Below are 27,624 nucleotides of genomic sequence, written 5' to 3' on the forward strand. Positions count from 1 at the left end.
GAAGAGGTCCTGAAGGGAGGACAAGATAAGGGCTGGGACTTTTCAACCCAGTGAAGAAATGAGTCAGAACGGTGTGGTAACTGCCCGCGAAGAGCAGACTCTCTGAAACCCCGAGTAACACACACCATGAGAGGACCCCATCAGGACTGATGGCTTGTACACTCCTATGAGCCACCTGAAGAATTTTTAGACACATCTGCCCCAAGAGAACCATGCACTGCCCCATAAAGAAGTGAGTCCCCCATCAAAAGAGGTATGCAAGCACCTGCCAAGGCAACCAGGCAAGGCAGTTATAGAAAATGCTCCCCTGGTCCACCCTGCCTGCTTCCAGCTCCCGGGCTGCTTCCAACTCGAAGATTCTGATTCTCTTTCTGCCAGAACTCCTCTGCTTAACACAATCCATAAATACTTAATTGCCTGATATCTTCAGCAAGGTTCTACCACTCACAGAACGGTACATGCTCTAGACTTTTCGCCTCAGACATCTGCTCTCGGGGTCCCATTCTGACCATCTGAACCAGAGACTAACTCCAGCGTTTGCCCTCCCACGGGCAACATTTAATCATCCAAGCCTGCCACCTCTCCCTGGTGGGCCAGCACCAGCCACCTGCCGAGCCCTCTGTTCCCACCCACGGAGGCATCAACTCACAGACAGCCAAAAAGCTAAATCCTCCATAATTTCCGTTTCAAGTTTGCTTCCTTTTACTGCCAGGGAGACAAAAGAAGCTGGAAAGGATTCTCTCGTGACGAGCCACTCAACTTCCATAATTGGAACAGTCATGGATGTACATCTCCGACACAGAGAGAACCAATCCATCATGGAGTGCCGAAGGCTTAATCCCCGATTCCTAATAAAAGGATTAATTAAAGCCTTAAGGGTCTGCTCATGCTCCGCTTGAAACTCCCAGGAAATCAACTTACCCTCCCAAATGTAGAAGCGGAGGGATTTTCCTCGGCTGGTACCTTAGTTTGACCAAATGACACAGTGTCAACAGTCCTAACAAAGAAATCTTACAAGCCTTGCATGGCTTTATTGTTTAAAATGTCAAATTGGGCCCTGGTGCCCACAGAGCTGCTTTACTAGGTCTTTCTCTGTAGTTAGAGAGCGAAGCTCCTATGCGGTGCAGGGAAGTGAAGGAATCCCTCCCCACAAAGCCTGCCTTCCGCCCCAGCCCCAGGGACCATCTAGATTTTGATGCCCACCATTTAACGTGTCCAGGTCCCCATCTGGGGGGGGGAGGGGGGCGCATTCAGAGAAAACAAGTCTTCTGCCAAAGGCAACGGCAACTTCTCGTCAAAACCTAATCTGTGAGGGGACGCTGTGCTTCTCCCATAGGAAATCGCGTCCAGTGGCTGGATCCCAAAACACCAGCCTTGATTCTTTTTTTGAACCCTACGTTTCAGAAGCTCAGACTTCTCTCTGTGAAGTGAAAATTGCCTTCTGGTGGAGAAAGGTTTTAATGATCACTTTGCTTCCTGCGTCTCCATGGCGACAGGCCCCGCACAGCCCACCCCCCCTCCTGCTTTATTAGGCCTTTCTTCCTCTCTGGAAAGTAATCAATCAAGCCATATAGACGCCTTTGTAGCCGGATTTATCACCTAAACAATCGAGGCTGCGGCGGGGGCGGGGGAGTGGGCAAAGTCCGAATAATTGAACGCAAGCGGGCTCCAGCCCGGCGCACTCCCTTCATCTCCCCGCCCGCGGCTCCGCCGGGCACACCTGTCCCGAGAGGCGGCCAGGCCCCGCCGGAGCCGGGCGCCCAGCGGAAGCCCCTCGGCGCGGTGGCCGCGGGAGCGCTGCCCTGCCCGGGCCGGGGTCGGGGGGACGCCCAAGCCCCGGGCCGCGGGAGCTGGGGCCGCGGGGAGGGGGCCAGAGCCTCGAGCCGGCGCCGGCGGAGGCGGCCACAGGTCTGACTCTCCTTCCCCAGCTGGTCAGCCACGCAAGGCAGGGAAGCCCCTCGGAGGGGCGGGCAGCGCCCCCCAAGCCTGCAGGGAGGGCCGATGCGGGGCGCCCGGCTCTGCCCGGGGAGCTCGGTTCTTGCCCGGACAAAGGGCTCCGCGGCGCCCCGGCCGCGTTCCCGGGGACGCGAACTGCGGCGCCCGAGCGCCCGGGTCCTGGCGCGGCTCCCCGATTGCAGAGCGCGGCGCGGAGCGGCGCCGCGGACGAGCCCAGCGCCACCTGGCCCCGGCCTGCCCACCTGCCCGGCCGCCCTCGCCCGGCCCCCGTTACCTGGGTTTTCCCCGGCGTCCGCGGAGGAGGTGGCCGAGGAGTCGGTGAGGACGCTGGGGTCACTCTGCGAGCGGCCCCGCGACACGAGGCAGCCGCTCCCGTCCTCGGACGCGGCCATGGGCCTGGCCGGCGCGGGGGCAAGTTGGAGGAAGGCGCGTGCAATCAGAGCATCCGAGGCGGCCAAGGTCACAGGCGAGGGGGCTGGAGGGGGCGTCTTTTTAAAAAGGAAAATCAAAAGGGCCAGGGAGAGGGAAGGAGCGGGGGGACAACGCCAGGCTGGCTTCAGGGCGGTTAGACAATAGCCTGGCGGCTGCAGCCAGGCGCATCCCGGCGCGCGCGGCCTCGCTCTGCTATTTATTCGTGTTTATTCCCATTCTTCAGTCTATATTCCAGGGAAAAAAAAAAAGTTGAACCAGGAAATAAAAACTTTTTCTTGCCAGTGTTTATTGCGTGCTTGGGGCAGGGGGTGATGTCCAGGAATTTCTGGGGGCGCTCCCTCCCCCCACCCCACCCCCCACCCCCCCCTGGAAAAAAAGGGGAAAAAAGGAAAATCTTTGCTCTTGCAATTGCTTTAATCTGAAAGCTGTTCTTGGAGCATCTGTTGGAAAACATTAGGATTCTCCCATCATGCCACGCGAGAGGAGCATGACGTCACGAGAGAAGGGGCTGAGAGCCAGCGTGGTGATGGGGAGGGGGTCTCGATACCTGGGCCGCCTGCCTCCTGCCGCCTGCCTCCTGCCCAGGGGAGGTGGGCCCCCCCCCCCCATCCTGAGTTATGCACTGCCCACCCACCCCGAACCCAGCAGGGCTCTAGAAACAAGAATGCTCCCAGTCCTACTTCCTCCCCTCCCCAGCAGGAGGGGAGGAGACCCTGAGGGTGCCTCCCTTGGAGGCAGGGCCTAATCTCCCCAGCAGCTCCAGGCAGCTGGTTTCCCTAGCCCGCCCTCCCTTAGGGATATGGAAGGCCAGTAGGTCCTGCTTCCGAGACTCCGCCATGGTGGGGGTGGGGGGGTGGAGGGGGTGCCCTCCGGAGTTTTACCCCTGCCAGCCCTGCTTCCTCCAGGCCCTCAGCCTCCCTTGCCTGGGAGAGACAGGCAGGAGGGGGTGCCTGGTGCCTTCCGGGAGGCTTCCCCCAGATGCCTTGATGGAGTTGATGGGCCAGACAATGGAGGTGACACCCCCCCCACAAGGGCTCCCACTTACAGAGGTGTCCTCCGAAGTGCTAATGAGCAATTCTCACCAATCCCAGATAGTGTGTGTGGGGGTGGGGGGGGGGGGGAGTGGGCAACTCCAGCTCTCCTCTAAGGCATGAGGGTAATGAAAAAAAAGGAAAGCCCAGTAAAGGCACAGAGAAGCATGGGGTGTGGCCCATCACCAGGTCTGGGAAGGTGCCCAGAGGAGAGGGCATTTCACCAGATGCCCGGATGGCAGGGCCACGGGGGGGACTGGGGGGGACTGGGGGACACTGTTCCCACCCAAGACTTGCTGCAGGGCAGAGGTCCAGTCTCAGCCCCTAGACAGCTCCAGGGGCTCCCCCACTCCAGGGGTTGAAACTGAGGTCAGAGGAGGAGGTCAGAGGGGTTCCACAGCCAGTGACAGCAGCACAGGACGGGACCTTCCGGAGGGCTGTTCCTCTGGATTTGGCCAGCACCTGAAGCAGGGCTGGGGCGTAGGGGGAGCACACTGGCAATGCTGGATGAACCCCAACGAAGGGCCAAGGACAGAACCGAACCGTGATGTGGGGAAATAACATGGATTCACGCACAGCTTTGGGCTGTCAGCAGCAGGTGCCTCCAGAGAAAACATTCATTCATTCATTCATTCATTCATTCATTCATCATTCAAATATTCCAGAGTCTAGTGCATGCTGGGTACCACATCGGCATTAGGGATCCAACAGTGGACAAATGCAGAAACACCCCCACCATGGGTCTTCCAGGATTGCAGGGGAGGGTAGAGCTGAGAACTGTCACCGATAAACCAAGAGATGACCCCCAAAACAGTTACGCCTGATGTTACCATGAAACAAAGAGGAAACTGGTAGGACATCTTACCAAATACTTTTTATCCACATAGAAACGTGCAGATGGTGACGTGCCCAGCCCCGGGCTGAGCGCTTTACTCCAAGGCATCGCCTCTTCCTCACAACGCCCGAGGAGGACTTACCGAGGAGGTAAGTCCCCACGTTAGACATGCGGGCAAGTCACAGGGGTGAGTGGCCTGCCAGGAAGCCAGGACTGGCCGGGCCAGGGCTTCTGGTCCAAGGTCTCTACGAGTGGGTCCTCAGGCAGCCCCCTGGAGAGCCGGGCTGAGTCCTGGCCCCAGGGGCAGGCTTGCGAACCCCCTACCGGGCACACCGTCAGCTCCTCCCTCATGGAGACGAGGAAGCCTGTAGCTGGTCCAGCCGGCAGCAGGTGCAGAGATGGGACCAGCCCGGGGCCGGGGAGGATGGCAGACAGGGGCCTGTCCCGGAGAAGAGAAGGGCTGTTCCAGCTACGTGCCGTCCACCCTCCCACTTTTCGGACTGGCCTGCTCAGAACCCGTGCTGCTACTGACTTCAGATTTTTCCTTAAATCAACTCTTTGCGCTTACATGCATTTTAAGGGAAACCATCGCCACAGCGACAGAGGTGGCCCCTCTGTTGTCCGCGGGAAGGACTATGGTGCCGACTGGGTCGTGACAGCCAGGTCCCCTGAGGGCTCCACCTTCGCTGAAAAGGGAGATGAGCAATGGTAGGAGAGGCATTCAGACACTCGGGCCCCAGAGATGTTCTTAATGTTACCAGAAGGACAAAGAATGGAAAGAATTTTCTACGGAAGCCAATGTCCGTCCGTGCACCACCTACAATAATTTCTGACCCCTTCAGACGCTCTTTACTGCAGTGCCACTCAGCTGCCCTACCAAACCGTCAGGGCCGGACTTCAAAGCCTATGAGGGCACCTGGGTGGCTCGTCGGGTGAGCGTCCGGCTGTTGCTTTCGGCTCAGGTCATGATCTCACAGTTCATGGGTTCCGGCCCCGCGTCGGGCTCTGCGCGGACAGTGTGGAGCCTGCTTGGGAATCTCTTTCTCTCCTTCTCTCTTTGCCCCGCCCCTGCTCTCTCTCTCTCTCTCAAAATAAATAAACTTTTTAAAAATTTTAGTTGAAAAAAAAAAAGCGTATGAAAGGAAGCAGCTTGGCATTTGCTCCAGGAGTAGAGAGGGAGAAGACAAGACTGACAACCAAGATTCAGTTTCTTAAAAAATATGCTTTAGCAAAATATTGTGATTTGTCAGAGCTGGGTAGACACGCAGCTTGTCATTATATTTTTGTCTGGCTTTGCAATGTTCCATGATAAAAAAAAGAAAAGCTTTAAATTAAAAAACAAAAATGTGACCCCTGCTACCGGTCAATAGAGACTAGACTGCTGGGTACGTGCCTTCGGGGGAGACCTTGGCCTTCCAAGGCATTCAGCCCCAGAGCAGGACAGGCTGGCAGGAGGATCCCGCCCACGGGTGGCAGAGGGCAGCTGTCGGCACAAGGTCCCAGCCTCGAGAGTGTCCTCAAGGGGTCTTTGTGAAAGTTACCAACCATCCCTCCCTGCAGCAAGATCCCCGTAAGCCCACTCTGGAAGCCTTACAGGAACCAACAAGGCTGCATAACAGATAAACAACCCAAATATCCATCAACTGACTCATGGATACATAAAATGTGGCGTATCCATCCGCTGTAACATTATTCGGTCATGAAAAGGAATAAAATACTGAACCTGCTGTAATACGAATGGCCCTGAAACAGTATTCCAAGTGGAAAAAGAACAGAATTCCAACACGAAGGGCTACGTATTGTATGATTCCATGTATGTGACGTGTCTCCAGACAAAGAGGCAGAGTAGTGACGCCTCAGGCTGGAAGCTTGGCGGGGGGGGGGTGGTTGGGAAGAGCTGCTAAGGAGTTTGACGTTTCTTTTTGGGGTGATAGAAACACTTCACATGTTCTAAAATTAGGTTATGGTGAGGGTTTCACAACTGGAAATTTCAAAAACCGGTGAGCTTTTTGGCATGTTCAGTATTTCAATAAAGCCGCTTAAAAAAATAAAACGCGACGAAAACAGCAACACAGCACACGAAGGGACCCAGGCAGAGCTTTGGATGTGAAGGCAGACTGGGTTCACCTCTCACGTCTGCAGAGTGGAATCCTCCTTAAAACCCCTCCTGTCCCTGCCCGGGGCTTCAAATCAGGCTGGAGCCCTCGCCGCGCAATCCCACCCACACACGTCTCTAGAGTTGGTTCTATTCTCGCACAGTGTGCAGGGCAACGTCTATTCTGTGCCAAAAGGCATGACTTTCCCAGAACACCGCAGTGAACAAAATAGGATAGGTCCTCGGCTCCGTGGAGCTCGTGGTCTCAAGAACACAGGACAACAACCAAGAGGTCAGGTCAATCCACTGATGTCCACAGGCCCCGCGCTGGGGGTGCCTCGCCGGGGCAGGGAGGAGCCTGGGCTGAGAAAGTGACGCTCTTCCTGAAGCTAAAGACTCAGCACAGATGAAGCAGACGAGTCAGGAGGCAGCGGGACGCAGGCCCAGGGACCTGTCTGGGCAGAGGCCAGGAGGAGAGAGCAGCATGGGGCTCTGAAGTCCCCGCAGGAGGCCTTGTGAGGGGCCAGGGCGTGAGCCAGGCTGCAGACACGGGCGGGACACAGACCACGCATGCAGTGTTTCGTGCGGCTCCTCCCGAGTCTGGATTTTGTTCCAAGGACGGTAACAAGTGGCTGGTGGCAGAAGTGAGTCCCCAGAAGATCCCCCCAGCTGCTGATGGAGAAGGGACCTCAGCACCCGGGGACGGACCGGGAGACCGGCAACCATCCAGGCGGGCCTGAGGGTGCTGAGTCTGGGTCCAGAGTGCTGCACGACTGGGCCCAGCGAGTTGGCAAAGGAGGGGCTGAGGAAGGATGGGACGAGGGGAGCCACAGGTCACGGCCAGATTGTTGCTTTCTGGCGACTAACTGGTTATGGGGCTGCAGGGACGTCAAGGTGCCTGTCAAGTCTGATCCTGACAACAAGGTGGGCATTATGCTCTTTCCTGGGCAGGGAGGGCCGCAGAAGGGGCAGGATGGGACAGAAGGACAAGGAACCCCATTTGGACACACTGCATCAGACACGACATCGGAAGAGCCTGCGGCCTGGGCTCAACACCCACGGGACTGCCGGATACCGTCTGTCCCCTTACGTGGGGACAATGAAAGGACATGAGCTTCGGCATCTTAGCTCATCTTAGAAGGAGCATGGTGGTCACTCCTGCCCGGCCGTCCCGTGACGCTCACTCCAGGGACCAAGTGACAAGTGCTGAGCCAAGCGTCTCACAAGACCCCCTCCGTCAAGGCTTCAGCTCTGACCGCTCCGCTTCTGCAGACCTCAGTCCCCGGCGACCAAACGCACTGAGAAGCCACCCGGAGAGCACAACAGTGGGATCGAGACTTACAGCCGGCCACCAACATAAGGCTGCAGGCACTTAGACGGTCATTCCGGGGTGTGGTTTCCTCCTGCGAGAGCCCACAAACTTCTTCCCCAGGTCCCTCGTGGTTCGAGGACCGCCGGAGAGCTGATGGCCCTGGAAACTGGGCTGCTAGGATTTCAGCGCCATGAGTTCGAGGACCTTTGTCAAATCTGCTCACCCGAGAATGCGCCTGGCACACCGTGGGTGCCCAGGAAACAAATACGTGTTGGCTGAACCAACTCACAGATGCACACGTGGGTGTGAGGTCCCTACCCCGGGGCAGAGGGCTCACCTCCCCCGTGGCCCACGTCAACAGGAACAGAATTCTCTCTCTCTCTGACTGGCATATTTCGCTCAGCATAATACTCTACAGATTCATCCGTCGTTGCAAATGGCAAGATTTCACTCACATGGGGAATTTAAGAAACAAACGAACAAAAGAAAAAAAAAGAGACAAACCAAGAAACAGACTCTTAACTACTGAGAAGGAACTAATGGTCACCAGAGGGGAGGTGGGTGGGGTGCAGGGGAAACAGGTGATGGGGAGGGAGGAGCATACTTGTCATGAGGAGCACCGGCTGTGGTACAGAATTGTCCAATCACTGTATCGTACGCCTGAAACTAACATAACGCTGGATGTTAAAGACACTGGAACAGGAACAGAATTACACCAGCAAACTCAATCTCTTGCAAATCCCTGCTCAAGCTGCCATCTCTGTCCAAGCTCTTAGAGAACAAACAGAAGAGGGACAAGAGGGCAAACCCCAGGGTGGGGACTGGAGGGCCAAGGGGATGGAGGGACCAGGGGAACACAGCTCCCCAGCAGAGCCTGGCGGTGAGGAGGGGAGCCGCGCCCTCTGCTGGTCTCTGCAGAAACTGCGTCCAACCCGTCACCCTGGGAGCCTCCTGGACCTGGCTTGGGGACCCAGCCTTGCACTTTGGTTTCTTCTGCCCTTCGGCCACGTCCTTGATGGGGTCTCTACCTACGGCCGTACCCATAAGGCTGCCCAGGGTGGTACTTCAGGCGATGCCAGGTAGGGCTCTTTGTAAAACACAAGCAAACTCTCTTCAAGCAAAACTCTGTTTCACCAACCGTGCTCTCCATACGGAAAGGCACCGGCAGCCAGAGCTGGCCTGAAAAACGTGCTGTGGGAGACCCCTGACCTCCTGTGATGCCCCCAGCCCTCCTCGGAGTGCTGTCCACCCGCAGGCTCTCTAGTGAAGCGCTTCTGGGCAGGAGCTGAAGACCTGGGCGTGAGACAGGGTTCGATCACTTCCTCTGTGTGGCCCTCTGTGCCCGGTGTCCAAGTGAGGGAAGGGGACAGCCTCGCCTGAAGGTCTGGGCTTTCGGTCCAGCGCCGAGCACACAGGACGCGTCTACACGTGCCAGCGGCGATCAACACAAAGTGTCTTCCGGTGCAAGACAATTTGTACACACAGTGGGTCAGGGAAGGACATAAAAGCTGGCGGTGATGGATCTGGGGCCGGAAGCACAACCAGGGGAGAGAAGAGAGCACTCCCGGCAGGAAAGAGAAACCAGCCGCCGTGGGCTCTGGCTAACCTGGGTCAGGGGTGTGTGGTCAGCTCAAAGCCATAAACCTCAGGTGACCTCTTCCCCCATCCTCCTCTGTACGTCCGACGTAGTTCCCTCGGTGCGTGTGTTTGGGGGGCGCGGCCCTTCTCTGCAGCTAATGAACGCACAGGGTCTGGCAGCTGAGGCCTCCGGGAAATACTGGTACACAACCGGGGCCACTTACAGAAAAGCCGTTTGTTGTCGTGGCCACTGCTGAGAGCTGGGCTCCTGCTTCCTGCCTCGGTGCGTCCCGTGGGGTCTGCACCGCAGCAGCCGACCCGCGACCCTGCAGGACCACACGTGCCGCAGAACGCCCGCCACTGCAGACGGAGACCTCGGACCGCCTCCCCCCCAGATCTCTCGTGGAGGAAGCAAACATCCTACAGTTTCTGCCATTGCTACTGGGTGTTCCCTTACTTCATACCCTCAGTATGTGCCAGAGAGCATTCTAAGGGCTTTATGATTATTAACATGACTGGTGCTAAAAATGACCACATAAGGGAGATCCCAGCACATCCCCATTTTGCAAGTGGGATGCAAAGCGCTTAGTACTTGGCCCGGATAACAGAGGCAGGATCTGAGCCCAGGTCTCCGCTCCGGAGCTCAGGCTGTTACCACATCAAACATAGCCTGGGAGGCACAGGCAGGGACTTCCTGCTTTCTGGATCCCCCGAAAGCCACCGACTTGGTGCTGATGCTGATGACGGAAGATTGAACGACAGCATTTTTGCAACATACGGCTTAGCGAGAACTTGACATGCATGCTTCACAATCCTGTGAGGCTGGCATAACTGTCCTTTTTTTACAAACCACGAAGGGGGTGTGCGACTTCCTAAGGGTCCCAGAGCGAACAAGTGACAGCAACAGGACAGGAGAGGACCCCTACCATCTTTCCACTGTACTAGCCCATGCCTGATGCCCCCCATCCCGCCCAATCACCCACCAGCAACGCCAGCTTACAACGAAGCCATGTGCTTGCAGAAGCACACACAGAACGTGACCCCCCTCCTGGCCGTGTCGGACTTGCTAAGGGGGACAGCAAACGCTGGGGGCAAGGGGGCTGGCTGCCTCTGCCGGGACGGAAAATGCCACACCCCAGCCACCCAGATCCCCCGTCATCTTCTCTACGGGGACCCAAGTACACAGGAAGGTGTGAACGAGGCACATATACTGAAAACAACCCAACGTCTCTCAAAGCCGAATGGCTGACCCAGGACATGTCCGAACTGGGGAATGTTCCACAGCGGCTTTTTTAAAGTGAAAGAAATCTAGGTATTCTAACATCCCTGGAACTCTGTTACTTTCCAGGCAGGTGGCTACCTTGCGGAATAATGCAAGGATGCCCGAATCACTCACGCCAACACACGTACGCCCAGGCACCATACGTCGTCCACGGGCTCCTATCACCATGAACGCACGGACACGGGATTCTGGGCTGCTCTGTCCTCCGTTGCCGAAGCGGCTGCCTCTAGGAGAGGGGGGTCCCCCACACCCCCCACGAGAGACGCTTTCATTTCTTTCAGGAGCAGGAGATCTTGAAACGTCTGCAGGATTTATAACGTTAAAGAAGAGGGTGAGTCTGTACTTCTGTCCTGCGATCATGCCGGTAGCCTGAGCTGTCAGCCCGTCTCACCCTTTTCCTTTTAAGAAAAGGTAATTCATGTTTAAAGAATGGTCTTTGTCACCCAAACACTCAATCCTTCCTCCAACAGAATGTGTACATTTTAATATGTTTACCAGATTTATATGCTAAAGACACATGTTTGTCTTCCCACAGGAGACGGCAGAGCCGGGCTCATTGACCAAAACCAGAGCATGGATTTATGTCACCGACAGCCTGTCGCAGCAACAGCAGACCAAGTGCTTTACAGTGTAACAGTTCAAACACGGCGTCGAGCCTGATCTATAAATTACAGAAAATCTATAGCACTAGGTTTATGGGCAGTGCTTTAAAAATACATCATAAGTCCTGTAGCTGCAGTGAGAATCCCAAGAATCCACTTGTACAAACCCATAAATAACGCTGGCTCCGTCTGTATTTGCAGAGAAGCCGTGATCTCTCTCAGAACCCACCGTTCATTACAACGGACGTGTGCCGTAAAGCTGGTGGGTCTACGGGACTCCGTATTTGGGGGAGCCATCGTTTAGGCAACCAGATTCGGGAGCCCCCGGCAGGCTCCAGTCTGGAATGGCAGTGCCAGCCCCAGGGATTTCGGCAGCCTGTGGGGAGACGGCATTCGTTTCTGCCTCAGCAGGGGACACTTGAGTCAGCCAGCCTCTGGGGTGCGACAGAGACCGCTCCTGGTGATTCACGATGCAGTTTTGGGGCGTTCTGACCCTCTTGCTTCTTCACAAGGGCTCCTCGGGGGACCCATGTGTCCATTCAGACCACGGCATAAAAGGGAGCCTCAGAGGGGCGCCTGGGGGGCTCAGTCGGTTGAGCATCTGACTTCAGCTCAGGTCACGATCTCACGGTTTGGGAGTTCGAGCCCCGTGTCGGGCTCTGTGCTGACAGCTCAGAGTCCGGAGCCTGCTTCCGATTCTGTGTCTCCCTCTCTCTCTGCCCCTCCCCCACTCATGCTCTGTCTCTGTCAAAAATAAATTTAAAAAATAAAAAATAAACTCCTAACTGGGTTTATAAAGAAAGAAAAGAAAAGAAAAGAAACGGAGCCTCGGGGGTTTAGGGCAGCGGGCCCCAGGAGACAGTCAGCAGGAGAGGGTAAGAGTGCAGGGATCTCCAGTGGGGCTGGCCCCTGCTCCCACCACCGCCTGTAACACGTGGTGAAGATGAGAAGCCGGTCCTTCACTTAGAAAGGCAGGGGCCTGAAGACCACACAGACCCACCAGGCTTGGTCTATGAGACACACCCTTGAGAACATAAGGCCCGTGTTGGGTCTGATCCAATGATTCGCTCATTCACAGATTTGCTTCCTTGCTAGTCATTACACAGTAAGTGCCAGGCATTGTGCAGGGGGCAGGGGTGGGAGGTGAGGGAGGGGACGGTGCTCCTGACACCGGCATGTGCAAAGGCCCTGAGGTTGCGCAGTCTCAGCAGCTGAGAAAGGGCCGGGTGGCAGGCAGTGGTGGGGGTCCAGGAGAGGCCCCAGAACAAAGGGCCTCATGGCCCGTGGGGTTAAGCATGGATTTTATCCTGAGAGGAATGGAAAACCCAGGAGCGTCTCCAGACAGGAGACAGACAGGATTTACCTTCTCTCAAGAGGCTGTGGGGCCACCGGGTGGAATACGGAAGTGGAGGGAGGCAAGAAGGGGCCGGGAGACAAAGGGGTGCATGGAGACGCTGCAGCCAAGCTGGAGGTCAGGGAACTACAGAGAGGTGGGCAGAACCAGATGCACTGCAACCATATCCAGGCAACTCCTTATTCAGAGGCACCTTGCAGCTAAAACTATAAGAAAGAAAAAAAATCCTATGCACCATTACTATTAAAACAGACCATTAACAACCGATTTGTGTGCTCTGTAAGTTAGAGGGAGGTCTCGTCCCCATGTTAGGATTCCTCGCGGCAGGACTCAGCCGCCACGCCCCCGTGCCCCCGTAAACTCGTGCCGCTGGGGCAGCCTGGTCCCACATGCTCGCCTCACCCCGTTCACCCATCCGTACTGAGCAGCTCACTGTGGGCCAGACCCTGGGCTAATCCACTTACCCAGAGTGTGGACCGCAGAATGCTAATCCCCCGGGGCTCCTGACCCTTGGCTACTCAATCACACACTCCTCTAGGCACTGCTCTGGAGGCTTTAGCAGACGGAATCAGGGCTACAATCGACAGACGTGAAGACTGGGAGATTATCCTGGATCATCCGGATGGCCCAGGGCAATCACAGGAGCCCTTCAAAGCAGAGGGGAAGGCAGGAGAGGAAGAGAGAGGGGCAGAGGGGAGGGAAGAGGGACGTGGAGTCTGTGAGAGGGTCTCGCCCACCACCTCCCCACCCCACCCCGGCCTGCTGGCCTCAAGGAGCCACAAGCTGGGGAGCAACGCAGAGGCCTCCAGAAGCCAACAGCCAGCAAGAAAGCAGGGACCTTGGTCCTACAACCCACAGAAATGAAATCTGCCAAGAACCCGCATGAGCAGGAAGCAGATTCTCCCCCAGAGCTCCAGGAACGAGCACAGGCCTGCAGATACCTGATTTTGCCCTGTTGGGACCCAGGGTAGGGGCTCCGTCGAGCCCACCGGACTCAGACCCACAAAAGGTGGTGAAAATAAATAGGTGTTGTTCTAGGCTGCGAAGCTCACGGTGATTTGTTTCAGCAGCCGTAGAAAACAAATATACACATCTTCCCTTTCATCCTCCCGAGTGGCTGAGGACGCTGGCTCTGTGTCACACTGCACTGACCAGGACAGCAAGGAGCAGGCGGGGGAGGTCCCACACGCAAGGTCAGGGGTAGAGCGGGAACCAGCCACCCGCCTGAGCCCAAGGCTCCTTCCCCTGCTGTACCCCTCCACCCTGCAGACACGATGCCCAGAAGAGACTTACGTTCACGTCCGAGGTCCACTCGAGACTCGGACAAAGGGAATACACCGCAGAGGAGGACAGGCATAGAGGACCCCTGTGACACCCCACCTGCGGGGCACACAGCGTCCCGGTGTGGAGCACGGCTCTTTCCTGCCACCAGCCTCCTCGTTTCCAAAGCAGGCGCCTCCAAGGGGCAGCGGGAAGTGGGTCATCCGTTAAGGACTCCCGAATGAGGCACTAAGAACTAGTCCTGTCTTCCAGAACAGGAGGAAGAGAGCGTAAATTTCGAGAGTGGGCTAGCAAACGGCTGGGCACCCAGAGTCTGCCAAAGCCGACTGCCCAGGTTCAAGGGCAGCACCACCAGCGGCGAGGTCTTGGGCAAGTTCCTCGGTCCCCCCCAAGACCCTGTTTTCCTCCTCTGTGGCGTGAGGTCACAGCTCCCACACAGATGAACGAGGTCAGCACTCAGCCTGGAGTCTGGCCCTGGCCAGCGTGATGACCGCTGTCCCTGCAGGGTGACTTCAGGGTGACTTCCCTCTGGTCCCACGCTCTGGGGACTCGCGCGAAAACCCAGTGCGAGCATTAAGGGTGAAGCTTTCGCAGTTTCACCCGTGGCCATAATTCTCCACGTCGAAATCACTTGAATCTACGCTTAGGAGAGATATTTCTTATTTTTTTTATCATCCCGATGTTTAACCGAGAGGTAAAAATCTGCCATGATTTTTTGTAGGGGGAAAAAAGCACAGACAGCAAAGTCACTAAAATAAAAACAGAATGGAAATTTGCAGCAAGCCTCGGACATCTTCATTAGCTGAGTGAGCATGAATTACAGCAGTTAAAGAGACTCACGGCCGACGGATCCCGCTCAGCTCACACAGCGGTTCTGGACGCTCACAAGCGGGAGATACAGTTCTTATCCTGTCTCAGCAGCCTATTTTTAGTTCTTGCTCTTTGGGGAAGCGGCAGAGAACTGCCACGAAAACCTGTGATGCACAGTCCTCAGCCAGTAGGACACCTGTCTGTCCACCTTCCGAGAGACCAGGCCTGGGGCGGAAGGAATGGGTCGGGGTGCACAGGGTGCGACGAGGAAAGGCAGGGACGCTTTGAGTAGGTAACGCATATACAGGGCACGGGGACCGTCCCGGAGAGTAGGGCCCCTGTAGGTCTACACACCCCCGGTGCAAGTTTTCCTGTAGAAATGGTACGTAAATAATTCAACACAGTCTAAAAATGCGATGTGCTTTCAGGAGAACACGGGAGCCACGCGGTGATGCATATGAAGAGGCCGTAAGCCTGCCTCCCACCTGTGAAGGTTCATTGCTACTGAATTTGGGGATTCGTGGGCCAAACGGGTCCCCTCTGGGGAGAAGCCAGAGGCTCTGTGTCAAAACAGATGCCACCTGAAGGAAAACTCGAGGACGGCTCTCTCCACGGGGCCAGGAAAGAAGAGGTTTCCCACCACTGACTGCTGCCCGTGTACTCGGTAGGGCCACAGAATTTATAACGCACCTACTATGCGCCAGGCACCGTTCTGCGTGCTATGCACGTCACTGCTAAAACAGGCCAGACACTGGGCGGGGAAGACGGGTCATTAACAAGACAGCAAACAGAGGACTAGCGTAGGGGGTCTCCGAGACCGCCTCCAGGGTGGGGTTCACCAGGAGAACGCTTAGATACAGCCACACTCACTGCCATGACCTATTACCGTAAAAGGATACAGAGCACAATGCGCAGAGGAAAAGGTATGCGGGGTGAAGCCCAGGGGAGACCGGGCACAAGCTTCCAGAATCCTCTGCCAACGGAGGCATGCTGACCAACCGCACCCACCTCCTCCAGCGACAAGTTCTGACAACACCCGTGAACCGCTGTCTCCCAGGGAGGCCCCTTAGAGACCCAGCACCCAGGGCCAGCACTGGCGGCTGGCTCCACACGCCCCCTCTGCCCACCTGCCAGAGCCCCAGAAGGAAAGCAGGGGTTCGGCACAGACCGCGTTGCCTGTGCAGACAGTTGAGCCGCTCTGGTCGGTTAGAGGACGGTGGGGACTGTTCAGGGCCAGCTGAAGGCCAGCCCTGCAAGCAGGCCTTTAAAGGGAAGCAGACAGGCTGGGTCAGTCAACCCTTTCTCGCCCAGTTACACACAGGGGTGAGGGCTGTGCCGGACTTAAGAAGGGTGCGTGTTCCCTGTCGGAATGGCTAAAATTAACAACACAAGAAACAACAGGTGCTGGCGAGGATGCGGAGAAAGGGGGACCCTCGTGCACTGTTGGTGGGAACGCAAACCGGTCCAGCTGCTGTGGAGGTTGCTCAGAAAACTAAGAATACAGCCACCCTAGTATCTACCCAAAAGACACAAAAATACAAATTCGAAGGGGCACATACACCCCGATGTTTATAGCAGCACTATCAACAATATATGGAGAGAGCCCAAGTGTCCTTCGGCTGATGAATGGATAAAGAAGATATGGGTTATATATACGCAGTGGAATACTACTCAGCCATCAAAAAGAATGAAATCTTGCCATCTGCAACGTGGATGGAGCTAGAATGTACTATGCTCAGCAAAGTAAGTCAGAGAAAGACAAATACCGTACGATTTCACTCATTTGTGATTTAAGAAACAAAACAGATACACATATGGCAAGGGGGGAAAGAGAAGAGAGGGAAACAAACCACAAGAGACTCTTAAATACAGAGAACAAACTGAGGGTTGCTGGAGGGGAAGGGGGTGGGGGGATGGGTTAGATGGGGGGTGGGCACTGAGGAGGGCACTCGTTGGGACGGGCACTGAGTATCGGATGTAAGCGATGAGTCACTGAATTCTACTCCTGAAATCAATATTGCACCGTATGCTAACTAACTAGAATTAATTTTTGAAGAGAGTATGTTAGGGCTGGTGCAGCGAGAGGAAGGGGTCGTTTGGACAGCGTGGCAGATGGTAAGTTCCAAATACGGCCACTTCACATGCACCTCCCCCAGTGGGGGATGGGTGTCCGCGCCCGCCCCTGAATCTGGGGGACTTCCAAGGCCAGAGCATCGAGGATGACAGAACGTGAGTCTGTTTCTCTCGGGACGCCGCCTCTGGGGACCCACGTTCCCGTGCAAAGCCCGTGTGGCAAGGATCTGAAGCCCACAGCCCCGGCCGTCTGAACTGTGTCCCTGCAAAATTCATGTACTTAAGCGCGTGACTATTTTTGGAAACAGGACCTTTAAGGCTGTAATTAAGCTACAATGAGGCCCTTGGGGTGGGGCCTGATCACCAGTCTGTCTGGTGTCCTGAGAAGCAGAGGAAATCTGGACGTGCGGAGAGACACCAGGGGCATGCCCAGAGGACAAAGGCCACGTGAGGAGGCGGCCAAGTGCAAGCCAAGGAGAGAGGCCTCAAGAGACACCAAGCCTGCAACACCTTGATCTTGGACCTCCAGCCTCCAGAACCGTAAGAAATCTACTTTCCGGTGTGTGAGCCCCCCAGTCTGCGGTATTTTGTTAGGGTGACTCCCAGCAAACTAGCGGCCCATCTGCGTTTGTCAGCATCCCCCAGAGAAACGGAACGGACAAGAGATCCGTAGACACATACGAAGAGACTTGTAGGGACTGGCTCACGCGGATCGTGGAGGCTGAGACGTCCGACCATCTCCCGCCATCTGCCACCCGCACGCCGGGGCCCAGCTTCAGCCCACACGGGGAGACTCAGAGCCGATGTCCCAGCGCTGAGGACCCAGGGCGGCTGGATTCCGCCCGGAGGAAGGCCTCATGAAGACACACGTATTCGAGCGTACCCAGGGGCAGGTGGAACCAGTCACCTTCCCTGGAAATACCGCAGTGACACAAAATCAACACCTTCCAAGGTGCTCCAGGCCACCGGCCTACAAAGGCCCACACACCCCCCACAACTGCAGAGCGTGTGGTGTAGACCTGAGCCTGCCAGAGCCCCGCAGGCCCCATCATATAATCCCAGCCAGGCCCCCAGTCCGGCTCAAAGCAGTCTGAGGCGAGGGGTGTGCACCGCTGCTGTTACTGTTCCCTTAAAACTGAATTTCCTGCAACAATTTTGGTAGAAATCCCAGATGCAGCAGGTTGCCTTAACGGAGCTCAAACAAAAGAGGGATCCAGGGCCCCCAGTGCCCTGGGTTTACCAGGAGTCAAGTCTCAAGGATGCTTATCTTGGTGGGCACGTGGGGAGGGTCTCCGTCCGGGGGGGGCCGGGCCTTCAAAAGCAGCGAGGAGGCACATCTGGGATTCTCTGAACAGCTGGCCCCTTTGGGTTGCTGCTCCTCAGTAACGGGGATTTATTAAACGCACAACCAAAAGGTAACCGTATCCGTAAGTCACATACGATACGAAATCAGAGAACTCTTGCCTAAAACCCACTTCCATTGATGATACTGAAGACATGATCTGCTTTGTGATCTGTGTCCAAAGCCCCCCACCGCCCCTCAAGACCACCTTTCCTCCTGTGCTAATGTAGAAGACTTTCACCAGAGTCAGTAGCTCCCTGGATTAAACTCTCTGACTCTGGAAATCCCTATTAAAAATCTGGATTCTACCTCAAACTCTTCACAAAAGTAAATTACAGGGGATTAGAAACATAACTGTGAAGTAAACATCTATTCAGCCACTGAAAGGAAACATGTTTATGACCAGCCACCCTGGCTGGGGAATCAAGGGATTCTAGGGACACAGGACTTTTGGTCCTAAAAGCAGGACCATCCCAGATAAACTAGGAAGGGTATTCACTCTAAGCTTGAGGCAGAAAGAGATTTCTTAAGAAACAAGAAGCAAAGACTTAAAGAAGCAGCTTGATAAATTTTACTCCATCAAAACTAAAAACTTGGGGATGTAACATACAGCATAGTGAGGGTAGTTACCAGCACCAGGCTAAAGATTTGACAGTTGCTAAGCAGGTAGATGTTGGGGCACCTGGGCGGCTCAGTGAGCGGGTTAAGCTTCTGACTTCGGCTCAGGCCATGATCTCACGGTTCAGGAGTTCAAGCCCCGCGTCGGGCTCTGTGCTGATAGCTGGGAGCCTGGAGCCTGCTTTGGATTCTGTGTCTCCCTCTCTGTGTCTCCCTCTCTCTCTGCCCCTCCCCTGCTCGTGCTCTGTCTCTCTCTCTCTCTCCCTCTCTCTCTCCCTCTCTCTCTCTCTCTAATATAAATAAAATTTTAAAAGAAGGAGAGGAAAGTAGATCTTAAAAGTTCTCATCACAAGAAAACACTTGTCACTATGTGAGGTGACGCATGGTCACTAGACTTTCGGGATCTGCAATGCCTACATGTATCCAATCCCCACGCTGTACCCCTGAAACTAATATAATGTTATATGTCAATCATATCTGAAAAAACAAAAACCCTAAAAATTTCTGCTCCACTAAAGGCACTATAAACAAAGTTAAACGCTGAGCCACAGAGACAGCAAAAGTATCTTCAGCAAGTAGAGGGTTAGAAACAACACACGGTTCTTACAAACCAATTAGAAAAAGACTAACAACCCCATAAAAAGACAGGCAAGACAGACTGAGAGGTAACTCAGAGAAATTGACAAAATGGTTGATTGACATTAAAAAAAAAAAAGCCCTCTCTCAGGGCGCCTGTGTGGCTCAGCCCATTAAGCATTCAACTCTTGGTTTCAGCTCAGGTCATGATCCCAGGGTCATGGGATCAAGCCCTGAGTCAGGCTCCCCACTGAGCGTGAAGCCTGCCTAAGATTTCTCTCTCTCCCTCCCTGTGCCCCGTGCCCCTATGCGCACGTGTGTTCTCTCTTGCGCAAGGAAAAAAAAAAAAAAACCCTCTCTAACAACCTAGGGAATACAAATTAAACCAAGGAAGTTCCACACTTTTTCTGCAGAACTGATAAAACGTGAGGATTGGAACAGTTCAAGATAGCTGCAGACACAGGCACCTGCTTTTGGGAACAACACAGCCCCTTTGGGAAACAGTTTAGCCGCACCAAACACGATGTGAAATGTGTGCATTTATGCCCCAGAAATTCCGATTCTTAAAACGTGCCCTACAGAGAAGCGTGTGCACACGGGATGCTCGCCGTGGCCCTGCCTAAAACACAGAAGATCTGAGAACGATCTCTGAGGCCAGCAGCAGCAGAAAGACCGAAACAGCAGTGGAATGTTCTAAAGCAATTAGAAAGAATCTATTAACCCAGATAAATCTCCAAGACACCTTGGTGAGCAAAAACAATGCATTTCAGAACAAGATGTACTGTCTTCAGATGCCATTTCTTCAAAATACTTACAGGAAACGATGGTGTTCGTTTTCTGAGACCCACATACACAAGTCAAGACGGTCTGCTGGGAAACACAGGAAGTGGTCATAGAGGGGTTACCTCTGGGGGGTAAGGGAGAAACAGAGAGCAGTGACTCCTTATCTGTAGTGTTTTCACTCCTCCCTTGGAGAAGGCAGTCTTGAAATACCAGTGTAATTATATTTTCCCCCAGAGAAGCCTGTTGCCTATACAGGAGGATACACTATGTACGCTTCATCCAACAAATATTCACTGAGTGCCAACCATAGGCCAGACCTGTTCCAAAGCCTGAGGGTCACTCATTGCCCTTAAGACAGAAATGGAGGGGCGCCTGGGTGGCTCAGTCAGTTGGGCATCCGACTTCGGCTCAGGTCATGATCTCGCAGTTCGTGGGTTCGAGCCCCACATCGGGCTCTGTGCTGACAGCTTGGAGCCTGGAGCCTGCTTGGGATTCTGTGTCTCCCTCTCTCTCTGCCCCTCCCCTGCTTGCACTCTCTCTCTCTCAAAAAAAAAAAAAAAAACATTAAAAAAAAATTTTTTTAAAATACAGAAATGGAGTGGGGCACCTGGGTGGCTCAGTTGGTTAAGCATCCGAGTTCAGCTCAGATCATTCATGGGTTCGAGCCCCGTGTTGGGCTCTGTGCTGACAGCTCAGAGCCTGGAGCCTGCTTTCGATTCTGTCTCCCTCTCTCTCTGCCCCTCCCCTGCCCGCGCTCTGTGTCTCTCTCTCTCAAAACTAAATAAACATTAAATAAAAAACCAGAAATGGAGTGAACAACAAGGTCCTCCGGCCAAGCTCATCAGCAGACAGCTATCATTTAAAGTAACAGAGTGGCAGATACCATGGGACAAGAGACAAGCAGAGAGAAAAGGGTCCTGGGCCCCTGGGCAGGTGACAGCGGGAGAGGGGAAGTCGTAAGCTGGATGGTGAACCCTGGCAGGGCCTCTGCTGCCTGAAGGTCACAACTGCCTTTGCCTCCAAGCACACACCTGTCCCAGGAGAGAGGGCCGGGGCCCGCGGGAGGGCTCCACACCCATGGAGGTCAGGTGAGCACAGGCGTGGGGTCCCGCACTGCTGGGGGGCAGCTGGAAACACGCTGGTGTTTGTGCTGTCTGGCACCCACCCTCCTTCTCCTGCAGGCATCACCCTGATTTCTTCCGGGGGTCTCAGGCCTGGCTACGGAGAGATGTGCACTCCGCACCTGGCCTCCCCCATCCAGCTCCAGCCCGGTCCCAGGCCACCCCGACGGGTTCAAGGGCTGGCGACGTGACCCAGCCCAAGCCCTGGACTACTGAGCCACCCAGCTGTGGACTTCCAATGTCCTGCACGGACAAACACTCCTCTCGCTTCTGAGATCCAGTCACTAGCTAGCCCCACAGCCTGCTCTGGACAGCTGGCTGTCATCCTGACTTCAACAGAATTGGGCAGCTCTCACCCTAACCCGGTCTTCAGGGTTACTGCTTTGGGGGAGCCTGGTCCAGCCCTAACTCTGAGTCCTGAGCTGAGCCAGGGAAACAAGGCATACATTCCCAGCTGCCTTTCCCAGCCCCTAAAGCCACAACTTTTAAGGACCATCAGCTGGGGCGTGTCAAGGTCTCATCGATCATGCCTTTGCCTTCAAAACAAAACAACCAAAAAAAAAACCAGAACCTCATTTGGTACAGAAATATCCCATTAGGAGTCAGTGCTTCCAAATCAGACTTCGAAGTCTGGAAGAACGAGTGGCTAATTCATTCCTAAATTAAAGTGGCTCTGGCCACAGAAATAGCACATTATCCCTTTAAGGTTGGGAATTAGGATACACCCAAAGTAGGCTCCAGGGGGTAGCCTCGGGGAGCTGAGCTCCAAGCAGCAGTGGGAGGAGTCTTCCAGCTCCTGGCTCCTTATGTCCCAAGGTTTGGCCATCAGAACACACAGCTGTGGGGGCACCTGGGTGGCTCAGTCGGTTATGTGTCCGACTCTTGCTTTGGGCTCAAGTCACCATCTCACGGTTTGTGAGTCTGAGCCCTGAATCAGGCTCTGCATTGACAGGGCAGAGCCTGCCTGGGATTCTCTGTCTCCCTCTCTGCCTCTCTCTCTCTCTCTCTCTCTCTCGTAAATAATTAAACAAACATTAAAAAAAAAAATGCACAGCTGTGGACACACAGCCAGGCTCTACCCTGGCTCCCTGGACCCTTGCTCTAAACCAAAATTTGGCATTTGGACCGGGTCCTATCTGATGCGACGCTGAAACCCAGAAATTCAGCCCCTTCTGCCCCAGGCCCTTTCCACCTCCCCGGTGACTTCCTTCAGGTGCCAGCCCCACCCTGATGAATCTCAGACTGGGGGCTCCAGGCCGACCCATGCCCCAAGCTCCGGACACAGATATTCCACAGCCCACACCACACGTCGTCATCGTCCAACTGGGGTGGCTCCCCCACCAGCCTCTCCCCCCTCAGCCTCTCTCCTCAATGCCTTTGAGGGCCGGAAACGGAGCCCCCACCACCCCCCCCCCCCCCACTCACCCCAGATTCAGTTTCAAGAACACAAGGCCACAGTGCTGCTCACCTCCCCCGTCTCTGTCCTCTGGACAGCAGGTGTCTCCCCTGCCCACCAAGAGCCTTCTGCCACAGGACAGCCCCGTGACTTCCAGACACAGCAGGTGAGGCAGTTTCCCCCAGGGCCTCAGACTGCACTTGGGAAGGCCCTACAGCTCGTGAGGGGGTCCGGGGTCCACCTGCCTGCCTCCCCTCCCCTCACCCATGGGTCTGCAGCCCCAGTGACCCTCATGTTCCCCATTCCCTAATCCCCATCTCAGGGTGCTTTTCCTCCTGCCAGCAATGCCCGCACCCCCTTCCTCACAGGCACAGGGCTCCATGCTTCTCCCCAGTCAAGCCCGCAGCCAAATATCCCTCTTCCAAGAATCTTCCCTGCCCCCCCCCCCCGGCTCAGGCAGCCCCAATCCTCAGTCACCGGCCCTCGGTCTCTGCCCTTCTTCTCAGCCCTTCTCTGCACAGGGATTCTCTTGTACTGTCTTCTTTGCTCCTCTGCCTGTTATCTGTCTCCCGCCAGCTAGAATAAAAGCTCCCTGAGGGCAGGAAGCTGACCTTGCCCTCCGCTGCATACCCAGCATCTAGGGCAGCGCCAGAGCCATTTTCAGTGATGAGCAAACATTTGCTGACCCGCTCCCTAAGCAGTTGGCTTTCTCCCTGGTGAAAGTGGGTTAGCACAGGCTGAGCCCTGCCATCCTTCAAGGCCTACACGGAAGCCACAGAACTATTTAAAACACGTCCAACAACTGGAATGAGTTCATAATGTCCACAGGCAGCTCATATATGGTGAGAGCTCTGAATACACAGCCGAGCTGCCGGAGGTCAGGATTTGAATTGTCCTTTCTCAAAATCCAACCCCATATACACCTTGCTGTAAACTCAGCACCCAAAGGTGGGGGCGGGGGACGCTGCTTTCCGGGAGGAGGCTAGCACTGTGCACCTCCTATGTGCAGGCACGGGGCGAAGAAATTTCTGTCCCTATTAGAGGTCGAGTGCCCTGGGTGGGGCATCTCACTGGTGGTCACCGCCTGAACCCCCAGGGCTCGACACAAGGTCTACGAGTAGTGGGTGCTTGGTATTCAGGCCGGATGGATTCAACAGCCCCTTCCTTCCTCCCGCCCCATGCTGGGACTCCAGATACTCCAAAAACCACACCTAAGTGCCCCAAAGCTTCAGTCTCAGGCTTCTCACCGTCAGGGCACCAAGAGGGCTTGGCGAAGCAGGCTGTCATGGGACACCTGCTGGTCCCAAATCCCTGTTGTTCCCTCCTAGACCCCCTGACTCTGTGTATCTCAGTTCCCAGCCTCTGCCCTACTGTGTACTACATCATTCTTTTTTCTCTTTTGTGGGGTCCTGGGCATCGTAGGACATTTAGCAGGGTCCCGGGCTCCTCCCCACTAGATGCTAGTAGTAATTAGGGGAGAGTTGCAACAAGGAAAAATGGGGGGGGGAGGGGGCAGAGAGCTCCCAATAAGTGTTTCCAGTTTCTCACCAAGCGGCCAGTCTGGAAACAGTGGCCTGAGTCTCCTCTGCCCCAACAGCATTCAGCCTTCTGATCACCAAATGTATCAACGGCCACGGCGGTCGGGCCACACTCTCTGGCCTCCTCACCTGGACAGCTGAGCCCCAGCCCAGTCCCAAAGCCTCTTCTCGGCCAGGTGGTGCCCTCACCATTTTCCGGCTTCCTCAGCCCCTCTCCGGAGATCCTGTCCCTTTAACTTCAGCTGAACCCGCTCCAGGACCAGGTGTCTGCCTGCAGGGGCCCTGGCCTCTCCTGCCGGACACAGGTGGTGCCACCCCCCCCCACCCCCCCCCCCCCCGCTGTCCTCCTTGGGGAGGGGGAGGGGAGCAATGGAACACGTGTGGAACTCTTACTGGGTGGGGGGCGCTGCTCACGTGATCCCAACTACTGCCCCAAGACTCAAGCATTGGCTCGCCCCCATTCTACAGATGCGGCCACGGAGGCGAATGCCACGCGCGCAGGACACGCAGCCAGCCGAGGTGGGTTCCAAACCCCGACGGCGGACCCCAAGACCCCAAGGCCAGCGTCGGACCACTGCGCACACAGCCCACGTTTGGGGACGGGGTCGCCCGCCTCCTCGGCTGCAGGGACAGCCCGAGCCGGGAGGCGCCCACCTCTGGGCCGGGGGGCGCGGCGGGCATCCTGGCCGCCCCGCAGCGGCGGAGGGCAGGGCGCGGGCTCCCGGCGCGGTCGCCCCGCAGCCCCGCGGCCCCCGGCTCCGCGCCCCCTCCCCGCGGCGCGCGCTTACCTTGCGCGGGGCCTCGGGCGGCGGCGGCGGCGGCGGTGTCCCGGGCCCCGAAGGCGCGCAGCAGCGAGCGCACTGGCACCGGCCAGCGGGCGCGCCCCCCGCCCCGGCCGCGCATCGCGCCGGAGGGCCGCTCGGGGCCGCGTCCGCGGGGGCCGCCGAGCGCCGCGCAGAGCCCTGGGGTGCGGGAGACTGGGCGGGGGTGCGCGCGGGGGCGGGGCTGCGGGGGCCGGGCGCGGGCGGGGCACCACGCGGGCACGCCCCTCCGCCGGGCGGGCGGGGCGGGGGGGGGGGGGCGCCTGGGGGCGCGGCCTTGACCTTGATCTCCCGGGACCCGCCCGGCGCCACAGCCCGGGGCGGGGGCGGGGGGGGGGGGTGGCCTCAGGGCCGGGGGCGCCCTGGAAGCGTTAAAGGGACTGCGGGCAGGAGGCGGAGCCGCCAGTTAATCACCGTGCGAGGAGGCTGCTGACTTCGAGCCGCCGTGGGACCCTCTGAGCGCCGGCGTGCTGCGGCGTGACATGGACCCGACCCCAGGGGAAATGAGAGGACGGCGAGCGTAGACCTGTGCCAGCGCCCCTCTCCCCAGGGTGGGAGACGCCGTGGCCGCCCTCCGTGCACCTGCTGAACATGCAGAAGTCATTGCTGCACTCGCACACCGTGGCCCGTGTGGTCTCCTTCGGGAAAGATAAGAAACGTGGCCCGTGTGGTCTCCTTCGGGAAAGATAAGAAACGTGGCCCGTGTGGTCTCCTTCGGGAAAGATAAGAAACGTGGCCCGTGTGGTCTCCTTCGGGAAAGATAAGAAACGTGGCCCGTATGTCTCCTTCGGGAAAGATAAGAAACGTGGCTGTTCAGTTTAACACATACTGGATGTGGGACCCCTTGTAGCCACCAGCTAGCTCAAGAACTAGAAGTGCCCCCTGAGAGCTCCCGCTGGTCACAACCCCCCCCCCCCCCCCCAGTCTTCAAAGGGCTCCCGCAGTCGCTGCTGACCTGGGGGCTTTTGCCTTGAAGCCACAGAGTCTCTGGTCTGTGATGGGCTCAGGACCCTCCTCGGCACCAGAGTCATCTGGAGAAGTCCTTGCAACCATCGGACCCCCCGGCCCAGTGGAACAGCCAGAGCTCCTCAGAGCCGCAAGGGGACAACATCCCTCCAGCCCCACCACCCAGTGTTTTCCACTGTGCAGCTCCCCCAGGGCCGTCCCGTCAAACCCTAGCAACTCCATGACCAGGTGCAGTCATGCCCATTTCACACATGCAGAAGTGCGGGCGGCAGAGAGGGAGGAACTGACCGGGGCCACGTGGCTGGCCTTGGGTGCTGTGGGCCATCCCACCCACCTTCTTCCTCCTCGGGGTACATGGCTGCTTGCTTCTGGCATCTCCTGTCCTGACCTCTCCTCATCTTCAGAACTTTGTAACGATAGCAACGACAATTAGCAGCTAATGCTAGGTGCCAGTGCTAAGCACATATTCCTACCACCGTGAGGACAACTGCTCCAGGAGGCGGCAGTTACCATCTTCACTGTACAGATGAGAACTTCGTCCCCGGCTTCCTCCCATGTCCTTCTCCATCAGCTCCCGCAAGGAGCCCCTATGATCAACCCCTTTTTAGAGGAAAGAACTGAGACTCAGAGAGACGAAGTAACTTGTCCTAAGACGTTAGGATGGGAAGGAGCCTGGATTCAAACCCCCAGCTGATGTGTCAGTGCCTTTGTTCTCTGCCCAGTCCACTGGGCATGGCCTGGTGAACTCCTACTCATCCTTCAAGACCCAGTTTAGGTATTGCCTCTTCTCTGAAGCCTCCCTTGCTTCTCCTCCCCATGCATTTGGTTCCTGCTTGTGCACCCTTCCACTCCCACGCACTGTGTGCCCCTTCTGCTGGGCGTGCACCCCATCACGGTGCCGTCACGTACCCACACACCTGCCTGCATGCCCGCCCCGGGCTAGGGTTTTAGAGGACAGGTGTTGGCCCTGGTCACTGCCTTCCCAGGCCCACTTACAAGCATGAACATCTGTTTTGCAGCCTCTGTCCCCCTCTGCTGGTAACAGAAGTTCTAATTACCTCAGAGCAGCTACCCTCCTCAACACCGGTGGAGCCAAGAACCCTCCCTGGTGCCAGGGGCGGGCGCATGACCCAGTCTGACGGGTCAACATAGTCCATTCAGCTGGCCTCGGTGGTTGGTTCAGGAAAGTTGGTCCAGGGAGGCACCACACTTGGGACTTTCACTGGACTAGGAGAGACAAGCCCTTTTAATCCACTGGCCTTGACAAGGATGGGCTGGGATTCTGGAAGTCATCACATACTTCAGAGTTCAAGCAACATGGAAGAGAAAGGGTCCCAGAGACGAAGGTATATTGGGACTGCTGGCATTGTCTGAGCACCTAGTTCCAGCTGTGCCTGAAGGCAGCCATATGGAGGTTTGGAATTTTCTTTCTTTCTTTTTTTTTTTTAATGTTTATTTATTTATTTATTTATTTATTTATTTATTTATTTTTATTTTTTTTTTTTGAGAGTGAGAGAGAGTGCAACAGGGGAAGGACAGAGAGAGGGGAAGAGAGAGAATCCCAAGCAGTCTCTGAGCTCTCAGTGCAGAGCCTGACTCAGGGCTTGAAATCACACACACTGCGATCATGACCTGAGCCAAGATCTAGATAGAGTCTGACGCTTAACAGACTAAGCCATCCAAGTGCCCGAGGATTGGAATTTTCAATCCCACCCTTCCTGCCACTTCCTTTCCCTTGAGCCCCAGTGGGAAAAAGAGAGTAAGAGGAAGACAAATTAGCATAATCACAATCGAAGGTGTTTGATGGGCAACCCACAGAAGT

The 27,624-nt window shown here is 56.1% G+C and overlaps 1 protein-coding gene across 5 annotated transcripts in view; it reads right to left on the minus strand.

The window, feature by feature from the left end:
* PHACTR3 (phosphatase and actin regulator 3) overlaps nt 1-24,911 on the minus strand; it is a 235,830-nt gene extending 210,919 nt beyond the window's left edge. For 2 of the 5 annotated variants that reach the window (XM_019426394.2, XM_019426391.2), the window contains exon 1: nt 2,231-2,745. In XM_019426394.2, coding sequence (XP_019281939.1) covers nt 2,231-2,348 — 118 coding nt within the window. In that variant the 5' untranslated portion in view covers nt 2,349-2,745. Of the gene's footprint in view, nt 1-921; nt 1,059-2,230; nt 2,746-24,803 lie in introns of those variants that run through there. The other 3 variants (XM_053890088.1, XM_019426390.2, XM_019426392.2) reach the window with 3 other exon arrangements.
* Between the last annotated feature and the right edge of the window lie 2,713 nt (nt 24,912-27,624).

Source organism: Panthera pardus, unplaced genomic scaffold (assembly GCF_024362965.1).
Source record: "Panthera pardus isolate Hobbes unplaced genomic scaffold, ASM2436296v1 HiC_scaffold_25, whole genome shotgun sequence".
In the NCBI taxonomy this organism is placed as follows: domain Eukaryota; kingdom Metazoa; phylum Chordata; class Mammalia; order Carnivora; family Felidae; genus Panthera; species Panthera pardus.